This window comes from Loxodonta africana, chromosome 1, assembly GCF_030014295.1.
Source record: "Loxodonta africana isolate mLoxAfr1 chromosome 1, mLoxAfr1.hap2, whole genome shotgun sequence".
Taxonomy (NCBI): domain Eukaryota; kingdom Metazoa; phylum Chordata; class Mammalia; order Proboscidea; family Elephantidae; genus Loxodonta; species Loxodonta africana.
Window position 1 is genome coordinate 15,632,950 of NC_087342.1, and position 18,566 is coordinate 15,651,515.

The 18,566-nt window shown below is 46.4% G+C and overlaps 1 protein-coding gene across 2 annotated transcripts in view; it reads left to right on the forward strand.

Annotated features, from left to right (window-relative positions):
* KALRN (kalirin RhoGEF kinase) overlaps positions 1 to 18,566 on the forward strand; it is a 769,081-nt gene that overhangs the window by 592,389 nt on the left and 158,126 nt on the right. For both annotated transcript variants that reach the window (XM_064291948.1, XM_064291977.1), the window contains exon 34: positions 12,243 to 12,489. In XM_064291948.1, coding sequence (XP_064148018.1) covers positions 12,243 to 12,489 — 247 coding nt within the window. The remainder of the gene's footprint in view (positions 1 to 12,242; positions 12,490 to 18,566) is intronic.

Genomic DNA, 18,566 nt, shown 5'->3' on the forward strand with positions numbered 1-18,566 from the left:
CAAGGGGTTTGCCCAGCGTCCCACAGGGGTAAAACCTGCACCAGCACGAGGCCTCCTGATTCACTCTCCCGCATTCTTCCACTATTAGTTACTGTGCAATTCAGGAGACTTAAAATGACTACAGTCCATACTCTGTGCCTCTTTGTGGCTCTGCCCTTCATTTAAGCACCATGGGCAATAGCTGAGCCAAACAGCTCCTTCAGTTGCAATCAGCAGCGGCCCCAGCCCCAGCCAACAAAGATAAATCACACTGCCAGCCTTAGACTCCTTGGACCTGGCAGCTCCATGGGCCAGCACCATGTGAAGTGAAGAAGCCCTAGAGCTCCACACAGATATTCCTAAATGCCCAGACATTGCGTTACACATTTTCCTTCAAAAAGTATAATCAATTGAAGACAAAAGCAGAGCACTAAGTGCATGTAAAGGGACTAGCTTCTGGAGAGCCACCTGAATTTCAGAGTAGTGCAAGGACAGAGACTTAGTAGGTGATGGGTTTTGAAGCAGCTACACCAAGACATGATCTGCAGTTCGGGGCCTTCCTGAAGCTCCTGAAGTTGTCCCAGAGCAAAAGCCTCCTTGGGATATTTGCATTTTTCTCATTACATTTGTTGATTTGTTTTAGGGGTTGTTATTTTTGCAGTAATTGTTTCTTTCATTATAAAATAACACTTAAGTCAGAAAAAATGAGCGATACTGGAAATTAAACAGAAGGGGGAATTTACCGTAGTCCACCCCTCAACAAGACCAGTGTTAACGCTTTGATGAATTTCCTCCCTACTTGTTTCCTATAGAAGCCCTGGTTGTACAGTGGTTAAGAACTAGGCTGCTAGCCACAAAGTCAGCAGTTCGAATCCACCAGCCACTCCTTGGAAACCCTATGGGGTCTTTCTACTCTATCCTGTAGGGTTGCTATGAATTGGAATCCACTTGACGGCAACGGGTTTAGTTTGCTTTTTTTGGGTTTGCTTGTTTCCTTTGAATAGGGTTGTGCTGTTTTGATGGTGATGATGTTTTTCACAGTTACGTATGTAACTTTGCAGTCTTTTTTTTATTTTTCATTATATCAGAGAAGTAATTTTTAAGGCTACTGTAATGCTTTGTAAATATCTAATCACTGCATAATTAATCTTTCATTTAGCAGATGTGTCATGATTACTTAACCATTCTGTTTCTGTTGGATATTTATATTTTGGTTTTAGAGTTTTGTTGTTTTTTCTTAGTTTTATTGTGTTAGATTCTTCTCATTTTAAAAAATACTGTTATTAACATCTTCATGCTTAAAGCCTCATGTCACCAGTGTGCTGATGATATCTTTTTGCAGTTCAAAACCCATTGCCATTGAGTTGATTGCAACTCATAGCGACCCTATAGGACAGAGTAGAACTGCCTTGTAGAGTTTCCAAGGAGCTGGTGGATTTGAACTGCATAGCACTTAGCCACTACACCACCAGGGTTTCCTTTTTTATAGTTGGAAGGGAATAATATAATGCTCTGCTTTTTAAAAGGCATTTCATGGTAAGAGACATTGCCTAATGTTGCCTAATGAAATGAAATGAATCTCTGATAGTGGGATTCCAGGCATTAGCAGCAGGTTCAAGGCGTGTTGGGGAGGGGAGAGAAGGGATTTTGCACAGGAGTTGGCAGGCCTCCTCAGCGCACTTTACATCATACCAGGTAGACCATCTCCAGCTCCACATTTTCTAGCACCCTGGCCTCCCATGCTGCTGATCATATGCAGGCCTTAGTACCCATGCACCCTGGGGCTTGGGCTGCTAAGAGTTGTAGGAGGAATTCTTTGGAGGAAGTTAGAAGGCAGGCACCCAGAGGAGGCTGAGGCCTGACTTATCCGAAGGGCCCTCTTGAGCACAGTCCTCTATCTGTCAGAGTATCGATCTGAGCACTTGGCAGAGTAGTGTCAGCAACGCACGCCCAGTCATCAGAAGGCTTCAGGTGGCGGATAGCGTGGGCGGCTCTCAGACTCCTAGGAAAGGGAGGCTTCTTCAGATGGCAGGGTTCTGGAAAACAATGCCAGACGAAGATGCAGGATTGAATCTTCCTTTTCTATAAAAGGAGCCTGGTTCCCACCATCCCCTTGTTTTTAACAGGAAAAGCACGTGCTGACTCAGGGACCTTTACAGGTGTCCAAGTCACCTTCTCAAGACAGCTTTAGGGCCAGTTTTTCTAAATGGCCTGATTAGGGCAAGACTCCATTAAGATTTTTAAAAAAAAAGATTCATTTACACGCATACATACAGGTGGCACAGTCTATTCCCAGAAAGCATGCCATCAAATTGATTTCTTTTTTCCATTTCGTTTTTATCCCTGTGTTTCTCCTAAACTCCCCAGCTCCAGAATTTTTTAAAACAAACATTGAAAGAGATAATTGTGTCCAAGTCACTATTCTAGGTGCTTTAAAAATTATCTCGTTTACTCATCAGAACAACCTATCAGGTAGGTCCTATTATTTTCCACATTCTTCAGATAAGGAAACTGAGGCAAAGAGGTCAAGTAATTTGTCCCTGGTCACACAGTCGGAGAGGGCTCCAGAGTCCGTGTCCTTAACCACCAGGCTATGCTGCCTGGGAAGAATCAGGTGGACCCTCTGAGGCCCTGAAATGACACCAGTAGAAGCCTGGGTGGGTACCGTCCTACCCCACTGGAAAACCATCAGAGAATAAACATCGTTCTTTTTAATAATACTGTATCTTAATTTCCTAGTGCTGCTATAACAGAAATACCCCAAGCAGGGGACATTAAAGAACAGAAATGTATTTTCTCACAGTTCAGGAGACCAAAAGTCTAAATCAAGGTCTCGGCCATATCAATTCCTTTTGTGAGCCTCTCTCCTAGTTTCTGATATCTGCCAGCAATCCTTGGAATTCCTTTGCTTGTAGAATATCTTCATATGGTGTCTGTCCCTCTCATTCGCCGCTGTGTGTATGTCTCTATGGCTAATCTGCTCTTTTTATAGCTCAGAAGTGATTAGGTTTAGAACCCACCCAACGGGGGTATGATCTAATTAACATAACAAAGAACCCCCATCTCCAAATAGAATTACATCCATAATATAAGGGTTAGGATTCCAACACATATTGGGGCAGAAGTAGGGGCAGAAGTAAGGAGACACAATTGATCCACAACACATGGGGAGCTCATAGGGGTAACCTAGCTCACACTGTTTATACAAGAAGGGTGTTCAGTTACTCTCCCAACACTAACCACGGAAAAATGGACCTAAATTAAAGCAGGAGAAGTTTCCAGTGAATATAAGTAAGAACTTTAAAACACAGATGGGTTACCAAGGGTGGTCATGAAGTTTCCGCTGTGTGTGTGTAGTGGTACACGCTGGAAAAAAGGCAACACAGCCAGCACTGAGTTGCAGGAGGAAAGTGAGAATGTGGGGAGCTCCTTCTGCCCCTCTTGGGAACACTACAGCCAGCGGGTGAGGCGATGTCCAACCAGGGATTAGACAACAGGGGAACAGGCCCCAGGAGAGAGTTGGGAACTTGAGGGCCTGAATTAAATGATGACTAAGCAGCAGGCAATTGGAGGACATCCAAGTAGACAATTAGCATCAAAAAGGTTTAGCAGAGGCCCCAGCAAACAAGGCAAGAGGATGTCTGAGAAGGAGCTCTAGAGAATCTAGGCTCCCAGGAGGGGGGTCGTGTCAGGCACTCTGGCACGAAAGCCCAAACAGGGACCAGCTGCTGGCATGGGGGATATGGTGAAAGTAATAAGAGAGGAAGATGACAGAAACGAACATACAGATCAGAGGAGATTCAGAAACACATTGGAACTTCATGCTGAGATTCTGTGCTACCAACTCGGGGCTCCCAACACTTCCCTGAGTAGAAATAAATTTGGTCTTAGATTATGAGATTAAAATGATAGCTTAGAATTTAAACATCTATAGTAGATCATAAAAAATACATATACAGTGAAAATACGATACAACCTCGGCATTTTAAACAGTGTATGATCGCGCTTCCTGGTGCCCATCAGAGCACACCTGATCTCTGTGGTAGTGTCTTGGTTATCTAGTGCTGCTATAAGAGAAATACCATAAACAGGTGGCTCTAACAAACAAATATATTTTCTCATGGTTTAGGAGGCTAGAAGTTCAATTTCAGGGTGCCAGCTCTAGGGGAAGAGCTCTGTTGGCATTGCAGGAAGGTCCTTGTCTCTTGGAGCTTCTGCTCCTGGGCAGTCTTCATGTGGCTTGGCATCTCTCTTCCCTCATCTCTGTTTCTCTTGCTTCCTGCTTACTTGTTTATTCTCTTTTACATCTCAAAAGAGATTGACTTAAGACAGGCCCTACATTAATCCTATCTCATTAACATAACAAAGACAAACCATTCGCAAATGAGATTATTATCACAGGCATAGAGATTAGGATTTACAACACACATTTTGGGGGACACAATTCAATCCATAAAAGGTGGTGAAGGAGGAACCCTCCCTACAGACCTTGGTTTCAGCCAAAAGATAGCCTGTCACATAGGAACATTGGTCATTGAGACAATAGCCCATGGACTGATAGATGAGCCCTAAAGGTACATCATGAAGGGATAAAACAAGCCAACAAAAAAATAGCCTTCTGGGTGGGTATCTTAGAGAAATCAGGGAACATACTAAAGGAAAGAAAAGTAGAGTTTTTACAATAGGTCAGTAAAAAACGGTCTGCTCAGCAGGACCTGCTTTTCTCTTTGGAAATGTGTAAGGAGGAGAGGACCTGACTCATTTTTGAGGACTGGCATGATTCAGCTCAGTAGTGTTTAGGAAGATATTTAAAGTGATGAGAAAGTAAGCAAGCTGCCTGTAGGTAAAGTCTACAAGGGATAACTTGAAAGTGAAATCTGCAGGTCAAAAAAGGGAAGGCTGAGCTCACTGCAGTATTGGTGGGCATATTACTGGCAGCAAGAGGAAGAGCAGGTATTTAAAGCATGCAGGGAGTGGGCCAGATGCACTGAATAAAGGATAAAAATAACCAGAGTTTGTTGTTGGTAGATGCCGTCGAGTCAGCCGTGGCACGTGGTGACCCTCAGCACAATGGAACAAAATGCTGCCCCATCTTGCGCCATCCTCGTGATCGGCTGCAGATGGGACAGTGTTCCATTGTGATCCATAGAATTTTCATTGGCTGATGGTCAATAGCCAAGCCTTTCTTCCCGGCCCATATTAGCCTGGAAGCTCCTCTGAAACCTGTTCGGCATCGTAGCAGCTCACAGGCCTCCACTGACAGACAGGCGGTGGCATATACAAGGTGCATTGGCCGGGAATTAAACCCAGGTCTCCTGCACGGCAAGTGAGAATTCTATCCCGGAACCACCACAGCCTCGTAATCAAAGTTTAGAGCCATGAAAATGGGACCATGGGGCAGGGGGAAGGAGAGGAAGGATGCATAGAGAAGTAAGAGTGGAGACTGGCTAGGGAGAAGGCTCAGCGTATATGCATCATGAGGGAGCGGATGTTCACAAAATTGACAATTAAAAATAATCTTTAAAGCAAGCCAATATGTGGGAGATGTAGACATCACGAGGAGAGTAGGTTGAGACAGATGGGGCCCCTGTGCCACCTCAGCTAGGGAGGAATCAAGGCATCCAGAGCCAACCCAGTAGGGAGCCAAGAGGGATCAATGGGCAATGGTTTTACAGCTTTAGGTCGATGTTTCGATGGTTAAGTCAAGAGAACAGAACAGCTGAGAGATGAGCTTTATGTTGTATCAGCCCACAGGAGACACTGTGGGAGGGAAGGTTCTGCCAGAAAAAGAGAAATCAGAAAACACAAAGGGGTCACCTCTGACAAGGAAGTGTAGAAACGGAAGCCACAAATGTGAAGGCTAAATCGTGGGCCTAAAAAAGAAAACTAGAGGACAAAAAAATACACCAAGATATATAAAATAAAAATCTAAAGATTTGCAAAGAAAGACATTAGAAACAGTTCTTAGGATGCTCGGAGGGAGAAAAAGAACAGAAGAAGGCAGAGATGTCTTTTGCAACATTTTCTACTGCAGGCTGTTGGTGAAAGTGGGTTTAAATTCCAGGACCAGAGATTCAGCTCAGGGAGGGACGAACCAGCTAGGAGAGAAGTGACGTGGTGGGTTTCTGAGCATGCCACCACAAAGGACTGGGGATGAAGGGCAGAGTGGAAGAAAGGAGAGTGACTATTGGTCCTTTTGAAGTGGAGATTCTCTGGTTGGTGCAAGCTGTTAACATACTGGCTGCTAAGCCAAAGGTTAGAGGTTTGAGTCCACCCAGAGACGCTTTGGATGAAAAATCCAAAAATCAGCCATTGAAAACCTATGGAGCATAGTTCTGCTCTGACACACATGGGTCGCCATGATTAGGAAATCAACTCGATGGCAACTGGTTTGGCTTTTTTGAAATAAAAGATGAAAAGGAGAGAAAATAATGATCCTAGGTCTTTGTGGGTGAGCCCTGGTGGTGCAGTGGTTAAGAGTTCAGCTGGTAACCAAATGTCAGCAGTTGACATCCACCAGCCGCTCCTTGGAAACCCTATGGGGCAGCTCTACTCTGTCCTATAGGGCCACCATGAGTTGGAATCGACTTGACGGCACCAGGTTTGGTTTGGTTTGGTTGAGGCTTTGTGAGGTGGGAGACTTGCTGCTACACACAGAGGACTGAACTGATCAGAAAGGAAAATGTGCATTATAAGAAACTGATAATTTAGCATTTGTGAGTGAATTGCTTTTTATTGGCTAATGAGGGGCACACTCTGTGTAATTAACTTTCATTAGGTGGTATGACTCATCACAGTCAAGAAAGCTTAGAACACAAAGCGTAAGTGAATCACATTAAAGGATCCCAAGCACACCTCTTTTCGGTTTGCCCAGATCTCTCAGACTCTCTTGGTCCCTCTACCCTTGACCTCTACCCTATGGGCAGTGGCTCTTAGAACTTTCAGGTGCTGATTCCCGCTGTGGAGTCCCTGCAGCAGTGTTTCTCAGGTGCGAGCCCCTAAATTCCCTGGGCACCTTACAGCTTCCCTGTTGCCCTGGAGAGAGAATAAGGAGGGCTTGTTTCCGGAGCATCCCTGCCTGGCCACTCATGACAGCACTTGGCCATTTCTCCTTACCCCCTGGGCTGCCACTCTTTCCAGTTCCCTTGTCATGGGTGAGGACCTGGTGTATTAAATCTCTTTGACGAAGCCATTGAGATGTGGTGAACCAAGACGTTCATTTTGTATCTGAACCATAATGGTGTTTGGCTGGATCTAAAGTCTCAGCAGGATTATCTATTATTTGTGAGTGCAGAAGAAATTGTCCATTGATTGTCTTTCTTCCATTGCTCCTTTGTCTGTCTGGACTGGGCAGCCTAATACAGGGGTCAAACATTGCCATCTAGTGGTGTGTCCAGGCTTTTCGCCAAGAAACAGGATCCCTGGAATCTGTAGGGTCCCAGGGAAGACACACTGGCTGGCTCTTTATCCTCCTTCCCCTAGACGCCACCTGTGGGTCTGATTGTAACTTCTCGCTAGGTGGCGGTGAGACTTTTACCTGGCTGGCACTCTGGGCTGTTTGCAATCAGAGCTTTATGCCCCTTTGGCAGATGTCTACACCCATCCCTGACTTCACCACATTGCCCTGAAAGTCCCATGTTGACCACAGGGCAAGTTCCACCTTGGGCCACATGTCACTTAATCCCAGGAAAGAACACTAAGAGCCTGGCCTTGGTGCAGAGGAACACCACCACCAGAGAACAAAAGCTCAGTGACAGAAATTCTCAGGGTCAGAAGGAGCTTTAGTCGTCATCTAGGCAGGGTTCTACAAAGACTCCATTAGTGGAAGGTAGAAACAGTGTAGTGGGATACTACCAGTAATTGAGAAAAAATAGAAATAGAGGGGGAAATGTGAGTGAAACTTTAAGTCTCAGTGATGTGCCTATTCATATGTAGTGTATATGGTCAATATAGAAAATGTATTTCTTACAAAGGACTGAAATAAAAAAGTTTAAAAGACCTTGTCTTAGTCGTCTAGTCCTGCTATAACAGAAATGCCACAAGTGGATGGCTTTAACAAAGAAATTTATTTTCTCACGGTGTAGTAGGCTAGAAGTCCAAATTCAGGGCATTGGCTCCAGGGGAAGGCTTTCTCTCTCTGTCGGCTCTGGAGAAAGGTCCTTGTCATCCATCTTCCCCTGGTTTAGGAACTTCTCTGCACAGGAACTTCAGGTCCAAAGGACTCACTCTGCTCCCAGCATTGCTTTCTTGGTAGTGTGAGGTCCCCATGCCTCTCTGCTTGCTTCTCTCTTTTTGTATCTCAAAAGAGATTGGCTTAAGATACTACCTAATCTTGTAGATCTCATCAATATAACTGCCACTAATCCATCCCTTTACATCGTAGTGATAGGATTGACAACACATCGGGAAATCACATCAGATGACGAAATGGTAGACAGTCATATAATATTGGGAATCATGACCTAGCCAAGTTGACAGACATTCTGGGGGGACACAATGCAATCCATGACAGATCTGATCTAGGCCAAGCAAAGATGACCAGTAGCTCAGGCCACTGCTGTCTTCTCTCCACCTGCCTCCCACCCCCTCCAACCAAATATACCTAAAAGTGTATATGTTATTTGCTCTGAGTCGTGTGGTTTAAGGAGCATGGCATTTGTAGTTAAGGTCTGCGTTCAAGTCCAGCTGGTTGACTATGGGCAAGCCACCTAGCAGTATTCCAGGAACCCCCTTTTAGGAATTGTCTGGGGAGGGGGGAAGGGAGAGCCTTGTTAAATAATGCACATTCCTGGGGCGCTAACCCAGGCCTACTGAAACATAGCCTGTGATTGGAATCTAGGGGTGGAGGAGGGAAAGGTTAGGAAATCCTCATTTTTTCTTTTGATTTTGGTGAAAATATGCACAGCAGAATAGACACCCATTCAACAGTTTCCACAGGTACAATTCAATAACATTGGTTGCATTTTTCACATTGTATTACTATTCTCATTGTCTCTACCCATATTGTTTCATCACCAATGACTCAGACTCCATGCCCCATAAATTTCTCAACTATGCTTTAAAGTTACCGTTGTCAATTTCTCACGTAAATGCTTTAAAAGAATTCAGCTCTCATGGCAAACATTCTTTACTAATTTAGCTAAACTGTTGTTTAAAAATGTCTTCAGGGGATAATTCTGGTTCATGGTTTGAAGATTTTCTCAAAGCAATAGATTCAGGGGTTCCTTTAGTCTCAGTAGATCCATTAAGTCTGAATTCTGTAAGAATTTTAAATTCTGTCCCTCTTATTCCCTCTTTTGATCAGGATTCATTTACTGAGGAATCCACATTTTTAATAAGCTCCCTACATGGTTTTTCTGCACACTGAATGTTCCAGCCATTCATCTTGACGTTTCCAAGCATTAGTTTCTTTTCTTTTTTTTTTTTAAATTTTTATTGCGCTTTAAGTGAAAGCTTACTAATCAGTTCAGCCTCTCATACAAAAATTTATATATACCTTGCTATACACTCCTATTTGCTCTCCCCCTAATGAGACAGCCCACCCCTTCCCTTCACTTTCTCTCCTGGTGTCCATCCAGGCAGCTTCTGGCCCCCTCTGCCCTCTCATCTCCCTTCCAGACAGGAGATGCCAACATAGTCTCATATATCTACTTGATCCAAGAAGCTCGTTCTTCACCAGTATCATTTTCCATCCCATATTCCAGTCCAATCCCTGTCCCGAGCATTAGTTCCTTAATGTGAAAGTTGGAGATGATAATTTCGCCAGGTTATTGTGAGGTTTGAACCTCACAACATTATTAATGTGAAGGTATTTTGCAGACTGTAGAAGCAACCTACAGATGGGAGGTATTGTCATTCCACAAAATCTTTCTCTAAGTGACATTTTGGGAAAGATGACTCCAGGAGAGGGGGGAAGTGGAACCTGTGCATACAGTGGGACCAAATATCCAAAAACCCATTGCCATCGAGTCAATTCCAACTCGTAGCCAACCTATCAGATGGAGTAGAACTGCCCCCACAGGGTTTCCAAGCCTGTAACCTTTACTTTGGATGTGTTATCAGAGGGACCAATCCCTGGAGAAGGACATCATACTTGGTAAAGTAGAGATACAGCGAAAAAGTGGAAGACCCCCAACAAGATGGTTTAACACAGTGGTTGCAACAATGGGTTCAAACATAACAATGATTGTGAGGATGGCACAGGACCGGGCAGTGCTTTGTTCTGTTGTACATAGGTTCACAATGAGTTGGAACTGACTCGACAGCACCTGACGACAACAGCAACTACTATCTTTATGGAAGCAGACTGCCATATCTTTCTCCTGTAGAGCAGCTGGCAAGTTTTACTCCCAACCTTTCAATTAGCGGCCAAGTGTGTAACCACTGTGCCACTAAGGCCCCTGTAATGGGACCAAAACCAGAAAAAACAAACCCACTGCTGTAGAGTCAATTCTGGTTCATATGACCCTATAGGACAGAGTAGAGCTGCCCCATAGGGTTTCCAAGCCTATATATCTTTATAGAAGTAGACTGCTGCATCTTTCTCCCACACAGCAGCTGGTGGCTTGAAACCACTGACCTTTTGGTTAGCAGCCGAGCGCTTTAACTGCTAATACCACCAGGGCTCACTTATAATGGTACCAGGGAAGTTAAATGGAAAAAATGAGCCAACAGGCGTGTTTTCCCTTCTCCTGTCTCTTTCCAGCTTCCATCTTCTGTCCTACAGATTTCTCTTCTTGATCGATTTGCAGCTGCAGTCCCATGCCCATCCATGGAGATGTGTTTAGCGTGGACCTCCCTGTTCTGTGGTTGGTAGTGATGCACATTGCAACCATCAAGCTGACACATCATTTTAACTTTTTCAGGTCCATTCTGACATTCACGTTCCTTTAGTAGAAAATGCTCACCATCCTGAATGCTGAGCTTCTGGCCCTGGTGGGGTCTCTATTCACCGTGATGTTCGTGGTGTTTACTATTTAACAGAAGCTTCTCAGAATGTGTGTTAAATAGCTATATAAGACGTTGAGCCTAGTGTATTAATATAACTCCTAGTGCAGAAAATTCAGGCCCTGAGAACTGAAATCAGAGATGCACAGACTAAAAGCAAGTTCCGGGAAGGTAGAACAGAGGCTTTCCCTCTGACCTGCTGTTTCGGGTTGAACCTTGGAAAATAATCAGGCTGTTGAGCTGGGCCTCTTTGCCTCTTCATCACTTCCTTTCCCTACCTGCACACTGCCCTAAGTACAGCTGCCTTTCCAATAGGGAGGCTCTGTGCTTTGTTCTAATTCATAACTAACCGTCTCTCGTGCGGTTGTGAGGCCAGAGGAAGGGGGAAAAGCAGGGCCAATCTCAGAAAAGCTCAGCCTGTAGGGTTGTCCCTGTCTCCCGGATCTCCCTACCCAGTTTTATTGGTTCTGCCCCAGGATCAGTGTGGGGGACCTGCCAGATCCGGAGTAAAGGCCAGATGGAGCACTAGGGAGGGCTCTTTGTTCTTAAATAAGGTGTGACCCTCTTCTTTCCCTCCTGTTTTTCCCTTAGCCCCAGTAGATGAGCCAGCGTCAAACACTGGTTCTATTCCCCTTCCAGATAAATGAAGTGCTGGCTTCTGCCCTTGAATTACTATCGTCTTTGTGTCACTAGTAGCCTCTGCTTTAGGCTAATGGCTCCAGCCAGGGATGGGGATAGGGGCGTTGCTGGGGTTAGAAGGAAGGGAGGTCATCTCCCTCATTGTTCCCAAACATCACCTGGAACCGAGAGAGAGTGAGTTGGTTAGAAACAGATGTCAGCACAGTAAGAATCTGAGGGGCGATGGAGGGAGCAGAGATGGGGCACAGGGCAGAGCCTTTGGAAGGAGGAAAGGGACCTATGGGGGAAGAGGTTTAAAGACACAAATGGCTGGAAGCTTGGCCAAATGAATAATGAAAAGAACTCCAACCAAGCAAGAAGGAATCAGAGTCAAAGCCCTGGTTCTGGGCAGGCTCCAGACTCTTGCTACAACTAGAACATCTGAGTGATTGAATGGCACTGTGTTAATTACTTCTTTTTTCTTGCTTTCTTTTCACTTCCCAACTCTCTTTGCCATCTTCGGCCTTCTTTCCACCCCAAATGCCACCTATTCCCTTCTGTATACTCACCCTTTTGTCTTCCCTCTCTTCTCCTTGCCCCTGCTCTCACGTGTCCTTTGTCCCCTTCCCATCTCACCCACCCATCTCCTGCATCCCCCACCCCCTGCCCTCACGGTCCACTTGGCCTGTCCCCAAAAGCTCTCTGGCGGATGCGAGTTGACGGTGGTTCTGCAGGATTTCAGCGCAGGCCACAGCGGTGAGCTGACCATCCAGGTTGGGCAGACGGTGGAGCTGCTGGAGCGGCCCAGCGAGCGGCTCGGCTGGTGCCTGGTCCGCACTACGGAGCGAAGTCCCCCCCAGGAAGGCCTGGTACCCAGCAGCGCCCTGTGTATCTCCCACTCCCGGAGCAGCGTGGAGATGGACTCCTTCTTCCCCCTGGTGAAAGGTAGGAGAGCGGCGGAGGGAGCCAGGGGTGAGGGCAGGCGGGACTGACTCTGAGGCACACACAGAGCTAAACTGTCTCATGAACTTGTTTTGACTTTGTGGGATTTCTAAGGGACCTGTTTGTGAAGAGAGTGAGTTGGGAACTTGAAGAGAAAGAGCTGCTGGCTAGCTGTGCGACTTTGGGAAAGTCATTGAAACTCACCTTAGAAATTAAAGTTGAATTAGGTTACCTCTACCATCTCTCTAAGGAGCCTGGTTGGTGCAGTGGTTAAGCGCTCAGCTGCTAACCAGAAGGTCAGAGATTTGAATCCACCAGCTGCTTCACGGGAGGAAGATGTGGCAGTCTCCTTCTGTAAAGATTAAAAAATACAGCCCTGAAAACCCTATGGGGTAGTTCTACTCTGCCCTATAGGGTCACTATGAGTCGGAATCAACGTGATGGCAATGGGTTTGGTTTCAGGTCTTACAGTCCCTCTCTCTCTCTTCCGGAGTGCCTGAGTGGTGCAAACAGTTAAGCAGTCAACTACTAACCAAAATGTTGGTAGTTCACACCCACACAAAGGTACCTCAGAAGACAGTGCTGGCAATCTGCTGAAAGATCACAGCCTTGAGAACGCTGTGGAGCCGTTTTCCTTTGCAGGCATGGGGTTGCCATGAGTCGGAATCTACTCGGTGACAACTAACGACACAATCCCTTCCAACATTGTACCCTCTTACGTTCAGAAGGAACCCTGGTGGCACAAAAGTTTAAGCGCTCGGCTGCTAACCGAAAGGTTGGCAGTTCAAAACCGCCCAGCCTCTTCATGGGAGAAGGATGTGGCAATCTGCTCCCATAAAGATTACAGCCTAGAAAACCCTATGGGGCAGTTCTACTCTGTCACATGGCGTTGCTATGAGTCAGAAATTGACCCAATGGCACCCAACAACAACATACGTAGTAAGGAGTCCTTGAGTATTACAAGTAGCCCTGGTGGTGCAGTGGTTAAGAGCTCAGCTGCTAACCAAAAGGTCAGCAGTTCGAATCCACCAGCCATTCCTTGGAAACCCTATGGGGCGGTTTTGTTCCGTCCTATAGGGTCACTATGAGTCAGAATCAAGTCTTTTTTCACCTGTGGCCAAAAGCCTACCTCTTCCTTGTTTATTCACTTTTTCTCACACCAAACCAAAGAGCCAGTTACTGTCAAGTCAATTCCAACTCATCGTGACCCTACACGACAGAGTAGAACTACCTCATAGGGTTTCCAGGGAGCAGCTGGTGGATTTGAACTACTGACCTTTTGGTTAGTAACCAAGCTCTTAAGTACTGTGCCACCAGGGCTCAACCAGGAAGACTAGAATACTTAAAATCCTGGTTCTCCAAGGGTAGTCTCTGGGTTAGCATCTTTAGCATCACTGAGAGCTTGTTAGAAATGCAAATCCTCGGGCCCCAGCCCAGACCTGAATCAGAAACCCTCGGGTGGGGCCCAGCAATCTGTGTTTTAAGGAGCCCTCCAAGTGACTCCGATGCATATTCGTGGTTGAGAACTGCTGACTTGAAGCCCCTCATTTTACATTGAGAAAACATAGAACCAGGTCTTAGTTCTGAGCATATTTTTGTAACCGGTCAGATCACCAGCATCAGGGACACCTTCTGTGCAGATGTATGCTAGGTATGTGTGGAGCAAGGGAGGCGGAAGGGATCTGTTCTGTCAGGAGGCAGGGGACAACGATAGCCCGCCTGGAGACCTGCTGCAGGTTTGCTGGGCACGGTTGACCCCCCCTTTCATGTCCCATCTCCCCCGACCCATCCCAGGAACGATGGTGAGCTCCTTCTGACCCACTCAGAAGTTTCACACATGCCTCCTGTGTGCCCTGCCTGCCCCCAGCATGTTCTATTTGATCCCCTCAACAGGCCTACGTTGTCCTAATTTACAAATGCAACTCAGAGGTCGCACCACAGCCAACTAGAATCTGAGTCCTCTGACTGAAAAGCCCATTCTTCTTCCCGCTATTAAAAAAAAAAAAAAAACCCACTGCCGTGGAGTCGATTCCGACTATAAGGATTCCACATTAATGTATATAATACAGATCTTAGCACATGTCTGGCCCTCAGTGAATGTTAGTTGTCATGGTTATTATGTCATTTATCATAGATTATTCAACAAAATAACTATAAAATTCCACCAGTCTAGTCCAGAGACATCTCCAGAGACAAAACCAAGAACACCATATTCACTTGCTGAGAAAGGTTAACTTTTCCTGTTGTTGTTAACTGCTGGCGAGTGGCCCCCAGCTCATGGAGACCCCATGCACAATGGAGCGAAACATTGCCCAGTTCTGTACCACCCCCATGACCAGTTGCAGATCAGATCATTGTGATCCTTAGGGTTTTCACTGGCTGATTTTTGGAAGTAGGTCACCAAGCCTTTCTTCCTAGTCTATCTTACTGTAGAAGCTCCACTGGGACCTGTTCAGCATCATAGCAACACGCAAGCCTATGACAGATGGGAGGCGGCTATGCGTGAGGGGCATTGGCAGGACTCGAACGTGTCCCACATAGAAGGCGAGAATTCTACCACTGAACCACTTTTCATAGGTCTTTTTTTTTTTTAATTATTATTAAATGTAGGAAACGTTACTATTTCTGGAATTCTACCTGGTCCATCTCCAAAGCCTGATTTCCTTCTTTTGTCCACTAGATGGCGAGGTCAGGTTGCGTTTTTCCAGCAGGGGTACTTTCAGGGCTAGACCATTCTCCCTCACTACACACACATGCCCCCACCCCCAGTTTAGCCATCACCGCCTTTTTCCCCCTTTTCCTGAAACTAAGGAGGGGCCGTGTCAGGAAGCTGTGTGGGAATTTGTTTTTGAGGGTGCAGCTGATAAGAGAAACTCACGGTACCCAGAAAGGGGAAATTAACAAATTCAGGAATGGCTCTGCTTCATGTCTAACCAAAATGGTAACTGAGGCACAAAGAGGATCAAACTGCTGTAAGGGTAAAGTAAGGTAATATACACGAAACACTTAGCACAGTGTCTGGCTCTCAATAAGTATTAGTTGTGATAAAAAGTTATTATTGTTATATCACTTATCATAGATTATCCAGCAAAAGAACTACCAGCTCCCACAAGTCCAGCCTAGAGACCACATCTCCAGAGACAAAACCAAGGGCAGTTGATTTGCAGGGAAAGGTTAACTTTTCTTAGATCTGGTGTGGACCATTTTCATCAGGAGGGATTTAGCTTCAGGGGAAGTCTTGAAACTTCTTGGCCGAGGCCTGGCATCCCTCACCTGTGGCTGGGTAATATGGGTACCCCCCAGCCCCTGGCCATCTGAGCTCACCTGCCTGCCCTTCATGTCTCAGTCATGTACAACCTGACGAGAGCAAACCCAAGGCGGAGAAGCAGAGAGCTTCTAGAATCCAAAGGAGGGAGGCAGAGGGCATGCAGTGTAAGAACTCTAGAGGGAGGAGGCTTCCTCTCCATTAGAGGAGGGGTTAGTGGAGCTCTAACTAAAAATGGGAACTGAGCACCAGGGATGGAAAATAGAGGCAAGAAAGAAAGCAAGGCATGAGGCTGTCACAGAGCCTTCTAGGAGCTCCACCAGCCAGCACAACTTCTCAGAGGGACCACAGTGCCTCTTGCCCATTTCCTTGGCTCCTTATGTTTGCAGCCCAAGCATAAGCCCATTAGGCTGGGCCTTCAAATGGAAGCCTATGAGTGCTCACTGCCCTCTTACCCATGTGGGCTCTCCGAGTGGGGACATGGAGGTGCCCAACTCTAGGTGGAGTCAGGACTTAGGTCATTGTTGTCCTGGAGCACCCCAATTCCCCTAAGAAGGCCCCACCTGAAAGAAAGTCTGTGCTCCTTCAGCAGCTTATCACACCTCCTCTCTCTCTCTCTCCAGGGCCTCCCCGAGAGTTAGCTTCTCAGCTGCTCCTTCCCCCTTGCAGCCGGCTGGTAGAGACTTGGCCTTGTCTTCTCTCAGCAGTGACTGTCCCTCCAGTGGGCACACACCTTGTAAACTGTACACCACTGCATGGAGGATGACATCTTCTGTGGGAGGGTTGTATAACAGGACAGAGTGGCTTCATCTGGTGTCATTGGAGGTCAGAGTCAATCTCTTTTTAGTTTTATAGAAAGAAACTGGTCCCTGTAACCTTTGCAGAGAGCATCAGGTAAGAGCACCCATGGGGCTTTCAAGTCAATTCCAACTCATGGCAACCCCATGGGTTACTGAGTAGATTGCTCCGTAGGGTTTTCTTACCTATAATCTTTAAGGAAGCAGATCACCAGGGCTTTTCTTCCACAGTGCCACTGGGTGGGTTCGAACTGCCCACGTTTTGTTTACATGCTGAGTGCAAACTTTTTGCACCACCTAAAAACCAAACCAAACCCATTGCCATCCAGTCAATTCCGACTCATAGGGACCCTATAGGACAGAGCAGAACTGCCCCATAGGGTTTCGAAGGAGTGGCTGGTAGATTTGAACTGCTGACCATTTGGCTAGCAGCCTGAGTTCTTAACCACTGTGCCACCAGGGCTCCTTAACGCCACCTTAAATGCTCTGTAGGTGAATCTGAGATACAGCCAGGGTTGAGAACTGCAGCACTAGCCCAGTTTCCTCACTTTCAGGGTGACTCTCAGGCACAGGTAAGCAAAGGTGACTTCCCTGAAGCCACAAGGACAATTCATGGCAGAGCTGGAGTAGAACCAGGGCTCGTACCTCCTGGCCCAGTGACTGTCTCCCCACCCCACACCACACACACACTCTGCACATTCAGCTTCTGGGCAGCGCCAGGGCTCCTCTCTGGTCTTTCCCTCCTGGACCTTCTCCGCAAACGGTGGTTGATTATTCCCTCCTGATACATCTGCTGTATGACTGACGATGAGGTTGGCAAAAAAAAAAAAAAGAAGAAGAACAGGCTATGTGACAAGGTGAGGGCCCTGCCTTTCCTGTCACTGCAACCCTGACATCTTTGGGGCTTCTCACTGGGGCCGGGCCCTCGGGAACCTAGTCATTCCCCTTTGCAATTCCTTCTCACTTCCTCAGCAGTGGCTCTTACCAAGGGGAAGACTTTGTAGCAGTGGTTTTCAACTCTGGATGCTTCTTAGAACCAGGTAGAGGAGATGCCTCACTCCACCCCAGACCAACTCAATCAGAGCCGCAGGGCCTGGGCATTGGTATGTTTTAAGTTCCATGAGGATTGAGAACCCCTGCTTTATGGGTTCACACACCCAGGGTATCAGGCTTAGGAGATACTTAAACACGCATTGGTCTTGTGAACTCCAAAAAAGTCTACGTTCTTCTCCACTCGGCTATATAAGACACTTGTGTTGTTTTTCTCTTCCTGTGCCACTTCTTCCCTGGTGCTGGCTGACTGTCTGGAGATGCAGTCAGGAAATTCCACTTTGCTTAGTGAAACCAGGCCCAGGGCTTCCAAGGTAGCCCTGGAAACAGATTCCTTGGGGGAGGGGAGCAGTGGTCCAGAGCAGCCCTGGTTTGTTCACAGGAAAACCTCTCCCATGGGGTCTCCTGATGATTTCTGTTGTCATCACCTAGCAGGCCTCAGGAACACTGATCTTCTCTTTACAGGGGCTAAATTTTATCAAACCCCTAGCCTAGTTTACCCAGGCTGTGGAAGGTGGTGTACAACAGTGGAGAAGCTTGGGCTCTGGAGTCACATACCACCAACAGCCCGAGGTTGGATCAAGTCTGTCAATAACGTATTCTCAGTGTACCCGTCCTTCAAAGGGGGATAACAACACCCTCTAGGACTGCAGTGAGAGTTAAAGAGATGGCAAATGAACACACCTGGCATAATACCTGGTACACAGAGGCACCTAGTAGATGGTGGCTTTTGCTATTTTTATCTTTAATATTAAGCTGCAATGTAAAAAATATTTTACAAAAAAATTATAGAGTACCAAAAGGAAAAGAAATGCAAAGCTCTATAATTCAAAACAGCCTTGCTTGAAAGGTATTACTTATTTTCTGAGGCCCCAAGCCCTAGGAGCCTGGTGGCACAGTAGTTAAGAGCTTGGCTGCTAACCAAAAGGCCAGCAGTTCAAATCTGCTAGTCATCCCTTGGAAGCCCT